At 42.7% G+C, this 16,874-nt stretch overlaps 1 protein-coding gene across 2 annotated transcripts; it reads right to left on the reverse strand.

The window, feature by feature from the left end:
• Positions 1–210: 210 nt before the first annotated feature.
• Thg1l (tRNA-histidine guanylyltransferase 1 like) lies at positions 211–7,921 on the reverse strand. Of its 2 annotated transcripts, none has more exons than XM_028864246.2 (6): positions 7,682–7,921; positions 6,349–6,525; positions 4,987–5,156; positions 3,835–3,923; positions 2,658–2,765; positions 211–649 (listed from the first exon to the last, which is right to left on the reverse strand). In XM_028864246.2, the coding sequence occupies exons 1-6, from the start codon at positions 7,870–7,872 to the stop codon at positions 488–490; spliced, it is 897 nt and encodes a 298-aa protein (XP_028720079.1). In that variant the 5' UTR covers positions 7,873–7,921; the 3' UTR covers positions 211–487. The 2 variants fall into 2 exon arrangements, with proteins under 2 accessions (XP_028720079.1, XP_028720080.1); XM_028864247.2 differs by having other exon boundaries at positions 4,987–5,061; positions 7,682–7,906.
• Positions 7,922–16,874: the final 8,953 nt, after the last annotated feature.

A 16,874-nucleotide genomic window follows, 5' to 3' on the forward strand; every position in this document is an offset into this window, starting at 1 on the left:
AGGCATCGTGCAGGCAGGAACCCATATTTAACTTCATGCCAAAGATGAGCGCAAGTACTTGGCTGTCAGAAGTGGGATTTTTCAGTCACCACATTCTCTAGTTAAGAAAGGTGGGTGAGGGTAAAGTTTGGGCTCCTCTTCTTTCAGAGGTGAAAAGAGGCGACAGGTTTTTGTAAGGCTTATACCACAGCTAAAAATGACTCCGCCAGCAAAGCATGAATAGTTCTTTTATAAAAATAGGATCATGATTTTGAAAAGAGCCAAAGAAGTCATGTTCTAACACCGTTTTAAAAAAAAAAAAAGGTATTCTGCTTAAGCACAGTAAGACACACCGCCCCTGTCCATTGCTTCTTTCTCTGTCTCCACCCAACTCCAGCCACGTCACTCCCTCCAGTGTTCTTGGGGCTAGGCATGCTCGAGCCACCTAAGGAGAGGAGACTCGGGGAGCCCTGCATGGGTGAGCAGAGCAGAACTGCAGGGTGCAGGGTCAGTTCCCTTCCTCCAGAATGTCTGGGTGTTCCTTCCAGAAAGCATCCCCAATGAGGTCGCAGTACAAGGGCAGTGGCCTGGTTCTGGTCCGGGTTATGGTCATCTTTTTCCCCTCCATTTCTTCTGGCAGCCTAATTTCTTGTGTCTTGACTTCATCCACCTATGGGCAAAAGTAGGGACAGTGTTGTGAGTGGGAGAGGGACCCAAAGAGAATTATGGGAGAAATTCACCTTTTTACTTAATATGCCACTGACTGTTAAGAGTTTTATCAACAGGGTAGACATCTTTCTTTCTAAGTAGAAATACAAATTAGGTTGGCATGGAGCATACACCTTTAATCCCAGAACTTGAGAGGCAGACAGATTTTTATGGGTTCGAGTCTAGACCAGCCTGCACAGTGTGTTTCAGGTCAGCCAGGGCTACACAGTGAGCCCCTGACTCAAAAACAGACAGAATGAAACAGTACTTTTAAGGCTGTGGCTGGAGATTTGTGGTAGAGTTCCTCTCTAGCATATGTAAGGCCCTGGGTTGATCCTTGGCAACACAAAATTTTCAAAAACAACAAATCTCGTAAAAAGATCACTTTACTGTATTGTGAAAAGTGACTGTGATGACTGGCATTAATGTCATCTTGCCACCAATCAGAATCATCTGAGTAGGAAGACTCACTGAGGAATTCTCCAGACTGTCTTACCTGACTCTCAGTGTGGGCGGCACTTTCTGGTACCAAACCCAGCTCCCATCACTGACTTGGGACCAGCAACCCAGGAGCCTTGCAGGTCTTCAGTGCTGGGGTGGGACTACTGAGCCACCCAGCCCAGTGAACTGTGCAATTACAGGGTTCTCTCCCTTGCCAGTGTGAGACAGGCCCTGAGGGACAACTCTAACTGCTGAGACACCTAGCCCAAGAAACTAACGGGTCCTCATCCTCTTAGGTGAGAGACAGCAGTTGTACTATACTGTGTAAGTTGATTTAATAACACACACACACACACACACACACACACACACACACACACACACGAGTCTGTATTTATATTTACATTCATCCTATTGTTCTGTTTCTCCAGAGGCACCCACTAACACAGTAGACTTAGGAACAAAGGGGACTCATTTCCTAGTCATCACTGACTATGGAACTGAAGGCATCTGGATGCCCACATAAGCATCCAAAGCTGTACCAAAGAACAAACGTGTAAGAAAACACTAATAAATGAGCTGAGGTTGCCAGTGGGGCCGATGGCTCTCAAGGTACCTTTAAGTCTTGAAAGCACTCATTCAGAAACAACTAACATGAAAAGAAATCAATTTAGAGAAATAATTATGCCTATGAGCTGAGAGCAGAGAAAATATTGGTGGAATTAAGTATAGAGGCATCCAAGAATACTAAGGCAAGTATGAATTTCTAGGGGAATCTCAGGAAATTGCTGAAAGCCAAAGTCTCTTTTGCTACCTCCATCCCCGTTTTATAGTACCTCTTAGCACTCAGTACTTTGGCTGTCTTGGAGTGGATGGACCACTTAATGATACAGGAAAGAGTATTTTTTTAAATGTTTTATGAAAGCAAAATTCTTCTGATCTATAGTCTACTCCTTAAAAAATATTTATTTTATTTTATTTTTTAAGACAGAGTCTCACTATGTAGCCCTGGCTGGCCTAGAACTCATTATGTAGACCGGGCTGGACTTAAACTCAGAGTTCTGTCTGTCTCTGCCTCCCGTGTGCTGGGATTAAAGATGGGTGCCACCACGCCTGGCTTATTTTTACTTTATATGTATGAGTATTTTGCTTCTGTGTATGTACATAGGCGTACCACATGCATGTTGTGCCTGAGGTCAGAAGGAGGTACTCAGTCTCCTGGGACCAGAGTTACAAATGATGATGAGCCACCACATGGGTGCCGGGAACTGAGCCCAAGTGCTCTAGAAAGGAACAAATGCTCTTAACTGCTGGGCCATCTCTCCAGCTCATACTTTGCCCGTTAAGAGGGCTGACTAAAAAATGAGCATCCAAACTGTTCCTCCCCAGAGTCTCCTATTGGAAAGTATTGATGCCACATTAGCAACCAACACTGTACCCAGACATGGGGTGGTGGGCAAAACCAAACCTGGGGGAGACTAGGGCTCCCACGTCCTCACCACCATCTTTCTATGAATATGTAGGCTTACCTTTTGCCACACCAACACCGTCCCTTTCCTGTACATCTGTGGCTCGTCATTGTAGTTGATGTGGAACTCAGAGAACAGGATCTCATTCTTGTCTGCTGTCACAGTTCCCTGAGGAAACGCGGAGAGAGGAAAAGTTCAGTCAGTCTTTCTCCTACACGCCCACCACCCAGGAGGATTGTTGGAGCTCATCGTACTGTTACTAATTGATTTTCATTTGAATTAAAATTCCAGTCAGTCTACCGCTGAGCTATACCCCAGCCCCTGACATTCTAATCTAGGGGGGATTATTACTAGCCCCTGATATCCTAATCTAATCTAGATGTCTACATTCATCAAGTCCCCTTCTGCTGTAAACCCCAGTTGCACTGTCCAGACTACATTGGGTTTGCTAACAGTAAACAAGAACTCTGTATCTAAACTTGGTGTTAATGTTTCTTACTTGATTTCCAGGAAGAAAAAGCGGAGGAAGGCTATCTTTACCCTGCTAAGAGGAAGCCAATTCTGAGGTGGGCTCTAACGAGACATGGCTGCTGGCATTCCGACTGGTGTGAAGTCTCCACTACTGACAGTATTAGTAAAGACAACCATCTCAGTAATCACAAAGAAGGAGATCTATCAGGACCTGTCACAGTGCGTCACTCACTGGGGAACCAGTGACCCCACAGGCAACAGTGCCATCTCAGAAGAAGGCCAGTACTTACTCAGCACTTACTTCTCCATGGATTAATGCATCAAGGTTTGTTCTTTCTATAAACCTATGAGGTAAGAACTATTACTTCTAAATTTTACTGAGGTGGAAAGGATGCACAGAAGTATGGTTATTTGACTCCCAGAGCACTGACGGTCACTATACTCAGGGGTTCTAAACCTAAGAAGCAACAGGAGCCCAAGAGGACCTGGCATGAGGGAAGAGGCCGCGCAGGACTAAGGAGAGGAGCGCCTGCACCGGTTAAAGAGGGGAGCTAAGACGCAGTTGTAGCCAAGTGTAAGCACGCTGTCACAGCAGCCCAGGGGGAGTAATAATCCATCCCTGCTGACAGCAAGCAAGGCAAGAGCTTCTGCCACCGAGATCTCTAGTCTTTCAAAATGGACCTGTAAAGGAAGCTAAGGAACCACAGAGAACATTCCAGAAATGTTATGAGAAACCAGCTGTGTTTCTGTCATAGGATCTTTATACCTTTAATCTCTCCTGGGCTTGGACTGGTGTTAGTCCAGACTGCTGGATAAGGGCCCAGAAAACTGTATTATAAAGATTATTGATGTGACCTGTGAGGAAAACAAAATAACATTTATATATATACTGAATCATAGTTATATATAAACATATATTATTATGTATTATAGTATATATACTTTGTTTTATATATAGACTATTTATGCTTCCAGGAACCCACAACCCAGCTTCTCTCCACTTTAGAGTACACAGATCTCAGAGACGTTCAGTGGCTTGCCCAGTCTGCCTACACAGGGAACAGATGGGCAAAGGGCTAGACATGTAAAACGTATTTCCTAAAGCCAGCTTCAAGTGGTCATTTCGGTAATGCCTTATGCAAATATGTTGACTTAAGTGTTCATTCTAGAAACATTTTCCAAGCTACCGGATTCATACTATTTCATGTGTGTGTCTCTGTGAGTTTGTGTTTCAAAGCAAAAAGGGAGCCGCCACCACACAGGCTCTGCATAAACTACGTGGAAATGCAAGACTGCCTTATCTTTAGATTTTAAAAAGCAAACAGGAGCTGGAGAAATGGTTAAATGGGTAAGAGTTCTTGCTGTGCAAGCCAGAGGACCTGAGTTTGGGCACAGCTACATGCACCTGGAACCCGAGAGCTGTTGGAGATAAGGAGGATCTCTGGGTGTGCTGGCTGCCAGACTTGCTCCAGGAATAAGGCAGAGCAGAGTGACAGAGCAGGACACCCCACTTCCTCCTCTGGCTCTACAACACTTGTAGAGGCAAGCACAGGTAAGCACATGCATGCACACATACATTCACATAGAAACATTCATTTGCACACACACACACACAGAGCGCAAACAACTACAGGTCATTTTCCTGTAAAATCACCTAACTTTGCAAATATTGTTAACTAGTACATGAGAGCGAGCTGGGTGTGGTGGCACACACACTATTACACAGGCCTTTTAGAGCTGAGGCAGGATTGGAAGTCAGCCTGGGCTATAGAGAAAGACTATGAAGAGAACCCCCCACCCCTTTTTTTTTAATGCTTGGCTCCAAACAACATATCAATGAGCCCAACTTGTATCAGATCCACAGCTCTAATGTACAGATTTGGTGTGTGACTTGAACTGTGTCCATCATGCCACTTACAGTCTGCCTGCCGCCAACTGAGGTAGTCCTTCAAGGTCTGGTTGCTAGGATACAACACGACTCTTCCATCAAATCCTGGGGGATACAGAAGGGGCTGGTCCTCAAAGTAATCCGGCCAATAAAACACATAACTGGAGGCGAACTGGGAGGCCACGAGAGTCATGAACTTACTTGCAAAGGCAAGGCAGGTTGGGTAGAAGAAGGGAAGAGAAAGTGTTTGATATTAATTCGACACCAAGATAGGACCTGTGGGTGCAACAGAGAAATTACACAAACTGTCCAAGCAGCCAGAAGATAAAAGATATTCAGCTAAGACAAACTTTCAACATTCTGGCTGCATGTTTTGAATGTGGCCTGTCTCTATGTAAGTTACTCACTGTCTTAGTCAGGGTTACTATTACTGCAATGAAACACCATGACCAAAAGCAACTTGGGCAGAAATGGGTTTATTTGGCTTACACTTCCACATCACTGTTCATCATCGAAGGAAGTCAGGACAGGAACCCATGCAGAGCAGGAGCCTGGAGGCAGGGGCTGATGCAAAGGCCATGGAGGGGCGCTGCTTACTGGCTTTCTCACCATGGCTTGTTCACCCTTTCTTACAGAACCCAGGATCACCAGCCCAGGGATGGCACCACCCACAGGATCTGGGCTCTTCCACTATCAATCACTAACTAAGAAAATGCCTGACAGGCTTGCCTACAGCTGGATCTTCTGGAGGCATTTTCTTAATTGAGGTTCCTTCTCGGAGGCCTTAAGCTTGGAGAAAACTGACATAAAACTATCCAGCACACTCCAAATTTTCCTCCATAGGATGTAGTATAAATTTATGGTTCAAGATTTTGTTGTTTTTCTTTTAGGGTTTTGGTATTGTTTTCAGTCTTGGAAGAAACGGAACCAGTATTTCAAAAACATACCAATTCATCATATAATTTGATTCCTCTAAGAGTTTCAACATACTACCAAATTAAGTATCAAATTTATCTTCTTAGTTAAAAGTTTAAATAATACTTTAATGCATGGAAAAAATGACACAGGCCAAGCTACCTATGAATCACTAATTCTCTCTTTTTCTACTCTCTGTTTACAGTCTAAATAGTCAATGTAAGTCAGCCTGGGAGCTGGACTGATGAGATACAGATGGGAAAGAATCAGATAAAGAAAGCATCTGAAAAAAAAAAAAAAATAGATAGCACAAGAATGCTCAGACCTCAATTGAAGGAAACAGCCAAAAGAGAAAATGTGCACTCTGTAGATGCAACATCACCTGAAATATTAAGCTCTCAGCTGTTATCAAGACAAACAGAAGAGCAGAGAACAGGAGAAAAAACACCCTAATGGAGGGCTGGCTTTGAAACTCACCTGGCTCTTCTTTTAAACCAATTGCTTTTCTGCCTGAACACAAAGCTGTACTCATCACTCTGTCCATATGCAATCACAATGTCCTCCAGCTCCTCCATTACTGTCTGGGCACATTTGGTCATCAGATTGAGAGCTCGACTGTCATTAGGTTTTGCAAAGTTGTGCTTCTCAGCAAACCTTCATAGAAGAAAGAGAAGGGCACAGACGGTGGAGAGTCTGTCATTACCACATCAGTTCACAGAGCACTTAAGAGAGGATGATGCCAAGCATGCTGCTAGCTACAGCTTAACATATTTCCTTGAGAACTGCAGCAGAGATGGAGAAATAGCTCAGCAGGTAAACTGTCTTATAAATATGAAGACCAAGTTCTATCCCTGAATCATAAAAGGGGGGCGGTATTTCTGGCACCCACTTGTGATCCCAATGCTGGGGAGGTGGAGACAAGAGGATTCCTGGGACTAGATGACCACCAGGCTTGGTGAGTTCTAAGGAAGTTTCATGAGAGACCTTGTCTCAAAAAAGACAAGGTGGGCAGGTATAAGGAGTGACACCCAAAAACTGACCACACACTTACATACAAATAAGCACACACGAAAAAATTTGCAAGTTTTTCTTTCTTGCTTTTGACCAATTGACAAAAAGGGATACAACTGCTGGGCTTCAATTCACTTTCCTGGGACGTTCACCTTACTGGGTAGAGGATGTTACCTTATGTCCTGATGATTAATCCTATCATTAATCATAGTCCTGATGATTAGGAGATCAAGATGTAATTATGTCTGGCTCTTATTAAGTGCTCGGTACACATTATTATAGCTATATGGACGTATACAGTTAGAAAATAATAACTAGCAATAACGTAACACTTTATTGAAACTAAGTCCCCATCGGTTTACTTTGTCTCTCTCTTTTTCCCACTGACTATAGTGCAGTCAGTCCGTGTAATAGGAAGCTGACAATGAGAAAGGGATAGACGATCAACTCCTGCCCACAGCTAGGCTTACGCAGGCCTCTCAACAGTCAGCCCTCAAAGAAAACAGAAGGGTTGCACACTTGGCTGAAGTTTAAGTAGTGGCCCGGGAAGTGACTTTTCTCTCCGACAAATTTCTTGCAAACTTGTTTCTACTTAAGTAGCACGGCTCTTCACTAATTACACTATCTGGCTTCTTTTAAGTATCCCAGCCAGGGGGCAGCAAATTCTGACCGTAGCAAGCCCTTCCGGTGACGCTCAATGCTGAGTGCTCATTGGCTGCTGCGTTACCCCAGTAACTGGGAGCCGCGCATTTCCCGGAAGTGCAGGCGCCGCACGCGGTCTCCCGCCCCATCAGCTCACCGGTGGAAATTCCGGCCGTCCAGCCGCACCACGACCCAGCAGTGTGGCAAACAGGTATCGTCAGCCTCAAAGTCCCGCACGTACTCAAACTTGCTTTTGGCCATGGTCACCCCAAGCCTCAGGAACCGTCTCAAAGTAACGGAAGTGGCGGCCAAGCGACTGCCGATCTCAGCAGCGTTGAAAGGCCACATTCCCCATGGGGAAGCACTGGACGGGCCCCACCCCGGAAGTTCCTGTCGCCGACGGAGCCGCTCTAGCCACGGTGGAAGCTTCTCTCTCCACTCTCCTGTCTTCCCCTCAGCAAGTTGCCAGGACTGTGTACCCCAGCCTGGAACAAATCACTCTCGCGAAGCTGTCAAACGTTTTCGTGACCAAGTTTGAAAGTGTAGTTGTGACTCTTTTGTCTCTTATTTCTAAATAGCATTTACAAATCATTTCCAAGTAGCATTTATAAATTCCTTGCAAAGACTGAAATACACTAAATTATCACTTTACAGCTCTGTGGATAGGGCCTTCCAGATTCTTCTCGGTAAATTTAAACAAGGAACATAAAATAGAAACCAGTCTTCTGTACAATTGTGTATTTTCCTCCATTGACCTTGTTTGTTTTTTCCAGTTTTATTCACTGGTTGTTCCGAAGAAGTGTGATTTAAACAAAGAAAGGACAGCTCAGTCTATAAAGGTGCTTGACACCAAGTGTGATGACTTAAGTTTGGTCCCTGGAAGCCACATGGTGGGACCTTCCTTCCTCAGGCTTCCTGGTAGCTAATACCAGAGGCATGCTATCCTGCCATATGGCATTAGGTGAATTTTGTACTCATCAACATAAAGTAATTCTGTACGTGCATGAGCTTGTGTGCATCTGTGTTTATGTGTACATGGAAGTCAGAGGTAGACATCAGGTGTCCTCTTCAGTCCCTTTCCCTCCTAATTTTTGAGACTGTCTCTTGCTGATTCAGCTAGACTAGGTGGCCAGCAAGTTATAGGGAGCCTCCTGTCTCTGCCTCCCTAGTGCTGGGACTACAGGTATAAACTTACACGTCCCACTAGTTATGTGAATGCTGGGAATTTGAACTTGGGTCTCCCTGCTTGCCTGGCAAGCATTTTAATTACTGAGCCATCTGCCCAGGCTTGAGCTCATGGATTTTAAAGATGCGTTTCCCAGCTTTGCCCATTGACACGCTTGAAATGGCACCCTGTAAGCAGCAAGCGTCGGTTCTTGGCTGCCAACGCCACTCCTCATAAGAGTAAATTCCTAGAAGCAATAACTGCCTCCTAGTTAGCTGTGTCACAGAAAGCACAAAGTGAGGCTAAGACACATGTTGCAGCAGAAGGGAAAGAACTGCTCAGAGTAATAAGAGGATGTGATAAAAATGAGCCTTTGTGAGGAGTGCTTCCACCAGGCAAATTAGAGATGATTGGAGCGTCAGTAAGAACTACGGTGATTGATTATGACACACAGCAAAGGTCAAAGCCCACAACACCATAACAATACCCAAACAAGGAAAGCTGTGTTTGATGGTGTTGGAGGTAATTGTTACACTAACTTCTTTGTTTTTTGTTTTGTTTTGTTTTTCAAGACAGGGTTTCTCTGTGTAGCTTTGGAGCCTGTCCTGGATCTCACTCTATAGATCAGGCTGGCCTCGAACTCACAGAGATCCATCTGCCTCTGCCTCTGCCTCTGCTTCCCAAGTGCTGGGATTAAAGGCGTGCCACCACCGCCCAGCCTGGTGATTGGTCATTAAAAGAAACAAGGCATTTGTCTTGTGTCTCAGTTATAATTCAATGCCAGGTGATGAGGGAAAGCAATTTAAAGAAGAATGCTGACTAGCTTCAAATATGGAATGGAGGGCTCAGATGATCAGGGTTTTCTATGAAATAATTCAAACGTGGATCACGAATGGATACTAAAACTGATTTATATAATTTGTGAAAAAAAAAAAACTCCATGTTCTCCAAATCTGGTGTTATTGTCTCCAAATTTCTTGCTAGTCACAAAAAAGAAAAACACAGTCATAAGCAAGAGCACTCGCTACCTTCAGCCAGTCACCAAGCCAATGCCATTGATTTTGCTAAAACCTACCACCACTGGAGATCCTGGTCAGCCCAACATGACAGACACACAAGGTTGGTTAGAGTTGACTGAAGTATTGAACCGGTGGGCCACAATCTTCCCCACATCTTAAAATTGGAGGATACTTTTGAAATTGCCAAGTCCCATGCTTCTTTCGGAACCTTTTCAAGTATGAGCCAAGCAACAGTGTATTTCCTTTCTTTTAAATAATTTTCTCTTTGCATCTTTTTAAAAGAGACTTCCTTTTTTATTGCTTGTGTACTCATGTGTACTCAAGAAGACCAGAGGAGGTGTGAGGTCCCTTGGAGCTGGAGTTACAGTTGTTTGTGAGACCCCAGATGTGGGTACAGGGGATTGAACTCCAGTCCTCTGGAACAGCAGCAAGTGCACTTAACCAATAAGCCATCTCTGCCACACCTGTTTCATCTCCTAAGACTTAAAAAGTTTAAAAAAAAACATAGATGAAAACCTCAGCGTGCATACTAGGATGGTAGGGTAAGTTAGCATAGTTACTGGGTAGGTGTACTACATAGGTTTGTGTCAAGATGTACACCAAATCCTAGTAATGACTTGTCCAGAAACTCCTACTTTCTTCCCATCCACTAGTTGTTTTGTAGTGGTTCTGAGGTTTCTATTGGTTTGTGAATTGAACTTAAAACTGTGTTTACGTTCCTGGTTTCTGCCACAAATGAGGTAGGATTCGCCACAGGAGTCTCCAGGAACTCGGGCCATTACCAATATTCTACTGTATTTGTTTTATGAATGTTTTTATTAGTGTGTGGCAGTTGTACAAAATAATGGACATCATGTTCATACATGCATGTAACATATTCTGATTATATCCATCCCCTGTTATACTCCCCTATTCATCACACGTATTCTGCTCGATCCCATTCCTTTTCTTAATATTTCCTCTTCTAGTTACATGTATTTTTTTAGAGTCCACATATGAGAGAAAAAATGCAGCTTTTTGTGTCTCACTTATTCCTCTTGGTTGTGTTAGACTCCTGCTGCTGTGATAAATAAGCCCAAATAGGAAGAATTTATCCAGCTTATGATTTCAGTTCACCATGGTGGTGGGGAGCTCACTTCCTGGCATCCAGGAGAAAGCCTGTGCTCTAATAATACAGTTGTCATGGTTATCTTAGTCAGGGTTATCAGTGTTGTGGTGAGACACCGTGACTCAAAACAACTTGGGGAGGAAAGGGGTTGTTTGACTTATAGGTTACAGCCCAGTGTCAAAGGAAGTCAAGGCAGGGACTTGGAGGCCGGAACTGACATGGAAAGCTGGCTTGCTGCTCAGTTTGCTTTCTTCCTTCTCTTTCCTTCCCTCCCCTCCCCCATCTTTTTTTTTTTTTTTTTAAGTACAAGGTCTCACTATGTATCTCTAGGTGTCTTGAAACTGAAACTCACTGTGTAGACCAGGTTGGCCTCGAACTCACAGAGGCCCTTCCTCCTCTGCCTCCTGCATACTGGGATTAAAAGCACGTGCCACCATGCCCGGCCCAGTTTGCTTTCTTACACAATCCAGGGCCACCTGCCCAGGATTGGCACTGTCCATAGTGGGCTGGGCTTTCCCACATGGAACATTAATCAAGAAAATGCTCCCACAGATAGGCCCAAGCCCAGCCTAATGGAGACAATTCTTCAGCCGAGGTCACCTCTTCACCAATTTGTGTCAAGTTGACAAAAACTCCCAGCATGCTGTTCCAGATTGAAATGGACTTGAAAGTCAAACCAAACATAGTGAGTGTACAAATTCTGACTCAGTACTACCTTCAAAACTGCTATAAACACACTGGGGGTAGTCTAATTATAAGCTGTCATTAATCACCACTGTCTTTTGAGTTTATTTCTTGCTCATTACTGCTTTTTCTTCAGGGAGGCATTTTGATCCCCAGATTGTCTCAATTCAAAATCCAGGAAGTGATTTGAGAAGTTTCACCACTGGGTGGTGCAGCATCTTTTTTGTTGTTGTTGTTGTTGTTCATTATTTTTTCTATTTTTGTCAGTTTCATACACATATGTTGTAGAATATTATTTTAAGGTTTGTTATTTTTGTTTGTGTTGCATTTGTTTAACTCTGTGAAGCTATATTACTGTGCCTGTCTAACACACCTGATGGTCTAATAAACTGAATGGCCAATAGCGAGGCAAGAGAAAGGATAGGCGGGGCTGGCAGGCAGAAAGAATATACAGAAGGAAAAGAGAGATGGAGGAGTGAAAAGAGGAAAAGTAGCCAGAGAAGGAAGAGCACTCCAGGGGCCAGCCACCCAGCTACACAGCAAGCCACTTAAGAGTAAGATTTACAGAAGTAAGAGAACGGGAAAAGCCCAGAGGTAAAAAGTAGATAGGATAATTTAAGTTAAGGAAAGCTGGCAAGAAACAAGCCAAGCTAAGGCAGGGCATTTATAATTAAGAATAAGCCTCTCTGTGTGATTTATTTGGGAGCTGGGTGGCGGGCCCCATAAAAGAGCAAAAACAAACAACAACACAATGTTCTGTGATCATGGTTACTCCCCATTATTCTCTTTATCTCACACCCCTCATGAGCCCCCTTCTCCCCCAACTCTTCTCCTGCACCTACTTCCATACCTTGTTTTTCTTGGCACAGGTCTTGTGCATGTGGCTACAGCTGCAAGTGTTCTTCATTGTGATGGCCGCCCATTATCGGAAGACAGTGTTTCATAGCACTCCTCTCCATCTTTCATTCTGCCCTCCCTTCCATGATGTTCCCTGGGCCTTGGAGCCAGCAGGGGAGTATTATCTCCTACACAGAAGGGGAAAGGAAGTAATTGGAACAGTAATGTAATCCACTGGAAAGGTTCAGTGATCAAAAGTAGGGACTTATGGAAGATAACAGCTATGTGCTTGTATAGGAGACTAAACTTGGGAGATACTGGAAGGATTTGGCAAGGTAAATATAGGTTGCCAGAAAAGACAAAAGTGGCAGAATGTTAGATTAATTTAATGGTTGCTATGGGGACATTGTATTAGTTTCTCATCTCTTCATGTACATATAGAGAAATTCTGTCCCTTCCTTCCAAAATCCCATAAAATCCAAACAGACATCCCGTGGCTGTAACTATCTGGTCCATTTTGAAGGATATTCTCAGTGCTTGGCTGTGAACTAGTCACATCTCACACACAAGCTCACACACTGTGCACATCGCCCTCAGAGGCTGAGGCCTCCAGTTTTGGTATGCAGCTTCTGTCTCCAGTGGCTACGGGTCTGATCACTGCCTCTCGATTCCAGACAGGCAGAAGAAAGGAAAAACCAGCCAAAGGCCATACCTCCCCATGAATCATTTCTCTTTATGGGTTTTTCACTAAAGCGGGACAAATTCTGCTTACTTATTTCTGGTCTTTCTTATCTTCAGGAGACGTGAGGACATGCAGTTCTTTTAGCCTGGCGCCTGGCTGTCACCAACAAGGGGAATTTTTTCGGTTTTGTTTTTTTTTAAATGCCAACATGTTTTTGTTATATTTCTATTTCTGAGACGCTTCCATTCAGAAACCACTTCATTAAGATTTGGCTGATTTTCCCTTGACCTAAGTTTATTTTGAGAAAAGCTTAGATTATAGAATTTATTATAAAAATCAGCTATTTCTTTTTACATTGCTGCTTGATCAACCATAAAGACCCAAACTGAGAGTTACAGCAGATGGCACTGTAAATAAAACAGCACCTCTTTGTGTAACCCGTTTTGCAAAGTGAAAAATATTTAATGTATTATTAAAAATGGTCTTGGGCTGGCAAGATGGCTGGGCAGGAAAAGGTTCATGTCACCGAGCCTGATGACCTGAGTTAGAACCTTGGAACACCACGTGGAGAAAGGAGAGAGCCCACTGCCCCAAGTTGGCTTCTGACCCCCAAGTGCACATCATGGCATGCAGGTCCCCCTGACACACACACAAACACACAAATGTTTAAAATGTGTGAAGGGCTGAAGAGACAGCTTAGTGATTAAGAGTACTTATTGCTCTTGCAGAGGACCTGAACTCAGTTCACAGCACCCACATGGGCGTTCACAACCACCTGTAAATCAAGTTCTAGGGGAATTAGCAATGTCTTTGTGGAAACCTGCATACATGTGGTGTACACACACACACACACACACACACACACACACACACACACACACACACACACTTGCACTTAAAGTAAAATTTTTTAAAAAATTTAGCTGGGCAGTGGTGGTGCATGCCTTTTATCCCAGCAACCGGGAGGTAAAGGCAGGCAGATCTCAGTGAGTTCGAGGCCAGCCTGGTGTACAGAATGAGTTCCAGGACAGGCTCCAAAGCTACACAGAGAAACCCCGTCTCAAATAAACTAAAAGAAAAAAATTAAAAACTGTATTTTAAAGGTTTTCTATGTAAATATTAGAACAACATACTTATTTCTCATCTTGTTTTCATGTCTTATTTTTAGGTATGCCTTACAAAAGCAAACATCAAATAAAAATACTCTCAATTAGTACATCAGTGCTTCTAATGTCAAGGTAACTGGTTAACGCCTAATGTTTAGTTTCTACAAGCACTAATTTTGCACGCTCAAAATACCTACCCATGATTAGACACTTAATGTTTGATATGTTTGGGTGGCTGGGTGATGTAAATGATAAAATAAGTGTATAAGATCTGAAGGTTAGTACAAAAACAATGATACGAAAGTTAGTACAAAAACAATCTGTCTACATAAATATGGAAAATAGTTCTGTTTTCTTTGGCTCCACGTGTGGATTTATGCTGTCCTTAAACTTGATGAAAAAAATCTCAAAAGAGCATCTACTGATGAGAAACTAAAGCTGGGTAAGCAGATTTTCTGGAACTGGGGCAGACAATTAATTGAAGACATTCATTTGCCAGAAAGAAAGTAGCCAAAGATGGAAAGGCTTTTTCCCTTTCTTTTGAAAGGGTTCATTATAATGTTTCACCCTAAATCCCATTACACTGAAAAACAAAGTATTAACATGCAGTTTTCAAAGAATATTTTAAAATAAAAGTTAATGCTTCAACACACTGTGCTCTAGCTAAGTGAAATTTCACTCTTAATGGTTTGAAAGACTACGTAGAATGGTGTTGCTGGAGGGCTTCTCTCCAGGTTCCCCAAGCCCCGCAGTCCCACAATCCACTTATAAAATAATCACTCAGACGCTTATATCACTTATAAACTGTATGGCCGTGGCAGGCTTCTTGCTAACTGCTCTTTTATCTTAAATTAACCCATTTCTATAAATCTATACCTTGCCACGTGGCTGGTGGCTTACCAGAGTCTCTACATGCTGCTTCTCCTGGCGGTGGCTGCAGTGTCTCTCCCTCTCCTTCTTCCTGTTTCCCCAATTCTCCTCTCTCTTTGTCCCGCCTATACTTCCTGCCTGGTCATTAGCCATCAGTGTTTTATTTATATAGAGTGATATCCACAGCACTTCCCCTTTCTTCTTTTTTTAAAAAGGAAGGTTTTAACTTTAACATGGTAAAATTACATATAACAAAACAATTACCGAGCAAGAATTATAGTTACAATATTAAAGAAGATGTCTTATCTATCTTATATTTGTGAGTTTAAGGTTTTATATCTAACTTATCTTTTATCATAACTGAGGAAATTACGACTATCTAGTCTTCAACCACATCAAAGACCTGAGAAGGAACATAATGGTACCTGAGAAATGGTAGATGGATGCAAGCAACTTTCGGGAATCTTGCAAAAGTAGACCAAGACAGCTGGCAGCCTGGACAGTCACCTAATGTTTCTCAGCATTGTTGGTGCATTCAAATTGGCTACAGGCCTAGAGTATCTGACAGATCATTTTTAGAAGCAGGAATTTTAAGAGACCATCTTACCCTGTCTTGGCAGAGTACAGTGGTCGCTTTCCTTGTGTCCCACTTGTCCAGAAAGGACAGCATTGCATTTGTACTGTCAGCCATCAAGGCAAGGGCAGTTCTTTGCCCAGTAGGCCATTTTGTGCCAAAAGACAAACTTCCAAATGGAAATGTCTTAGAAGCCCAACATTCTCTCGGGATCAAATTGGTGTAGCCAGGAGCAATTGTGTCTCATGTCAACAGAATTCTAAGTTATTTAAATGCCATATTCTCTAGGTCTATGAAGTGTTTGAAGATCACCCATCTATCTGAAATATATCCATGCATACCTAGAAGACCTAACCAACATGGTTACAAATATGATTATCATAAATGACTAATTATTAACCTATTTTTAATTATCCATTACAATTTCAAACGAGTTACACAAACATAATACCTCAAACAAGAATAGAAATATATATATACAGTATAACAAAATCAACCTCAAGTCTGCATCAATAAACCAAAATTCACACCAATGTAAAACATTTTAAGCATAAACTAAAATCTATACCAATGTAAAACATTTTAAACAAGTTGTTCTTTAAAAGTAGGTTGATTAATCTATCCTTTTATCTTATCATCTCTATATCCTCCTATATATCTATATCATATCCCCTTTTCTTTTTTAGCAAGATATCATATTTATAATCAACCTGTTTTAAATAAAAATATTGGTTTTTCTCTGTCCCACACCAGAGGGCTCTTCTGATTTGGGACGCAAGAATCTCTTAACCATTTATTTTTTTAATATGTCTGGGTTTAGAGGGGGAGTGAGCCAATTCCACCTCTAAAGCCAGCTTGGTATATTTGGGAATTTGGGCGTAGCATCTCTTACTACTTCCTGCTGGAGGGGGGGGCGCTGTATCTTATGGGGATGCAAAGAAAATTTTAGACCTATGGGGTAGTCTGTGAGGCTGTATTGTTTGAACCAGTTGCCTTGAAACCGCTCTGGATGTTGGATCATCTGGGCCATGGTGTCATCGGAGACCTTTCAGGGGGTCTTGGCTGGTGAAACCTGATGTATCTTAATCTGGAACAAATCCACAGCCTCTGGCTTTCTGTGGAAACAAAAGCAGAACCTCTTTTCCAAAGTAACATATCCTTATATCCAAATTTTGAAGTCAAGGTACCTTTAAAATATACATTTTGGCATAACTCAACAGCTTTTGTAATCAAATGTTTTTCTTTAGTTATGAATATCAAAGAGAACATAATCCAGATTCTCTGTGTGGTAGCCATCTTTATGTG

This window comes from Peromyscus leucopus, chromosome 8b (genome assembly GCF_004664715.2).
Source record: "Peromyscus leucopus breed LL Stock chromosome 8b, UCI_PerLeu_2.1, whole genome shotgun sequence".
Classification (NCBI taxonomy): domain Eukaryota; kingdom Metazoa; phylum Chordata; class Mammalia; order Rodentia; family Cricetidae; genus Peromyscus; species Peromyscus leucopus.

Excerpts from the sequence above, each read along its gene's own strand:
- Thg1l (XM_028864246.2), bottom strand. The coding sequence starts at position 7,872 with ATGTGGCCTTTCAACGCTGCTGAGATCGGCAGTCGCTTGGCCGCCACT. Across the intron at positions 5,157-6,348 it reads TGGTTTAAAAGAAGAGCCAG|TAAGTTCATGACTCTCGTGG; the intron begins GTGAGTTTCAAA and ends TGCCTTTGCAAG. Across the intron at positions 650-2,657 it reads CGGTGTTGGTGTGGCAAAAG|GTGGATGAAGTCAAGACACA; the intron begins GTAAGCCTACAT and ends TTTTGCCCATAG.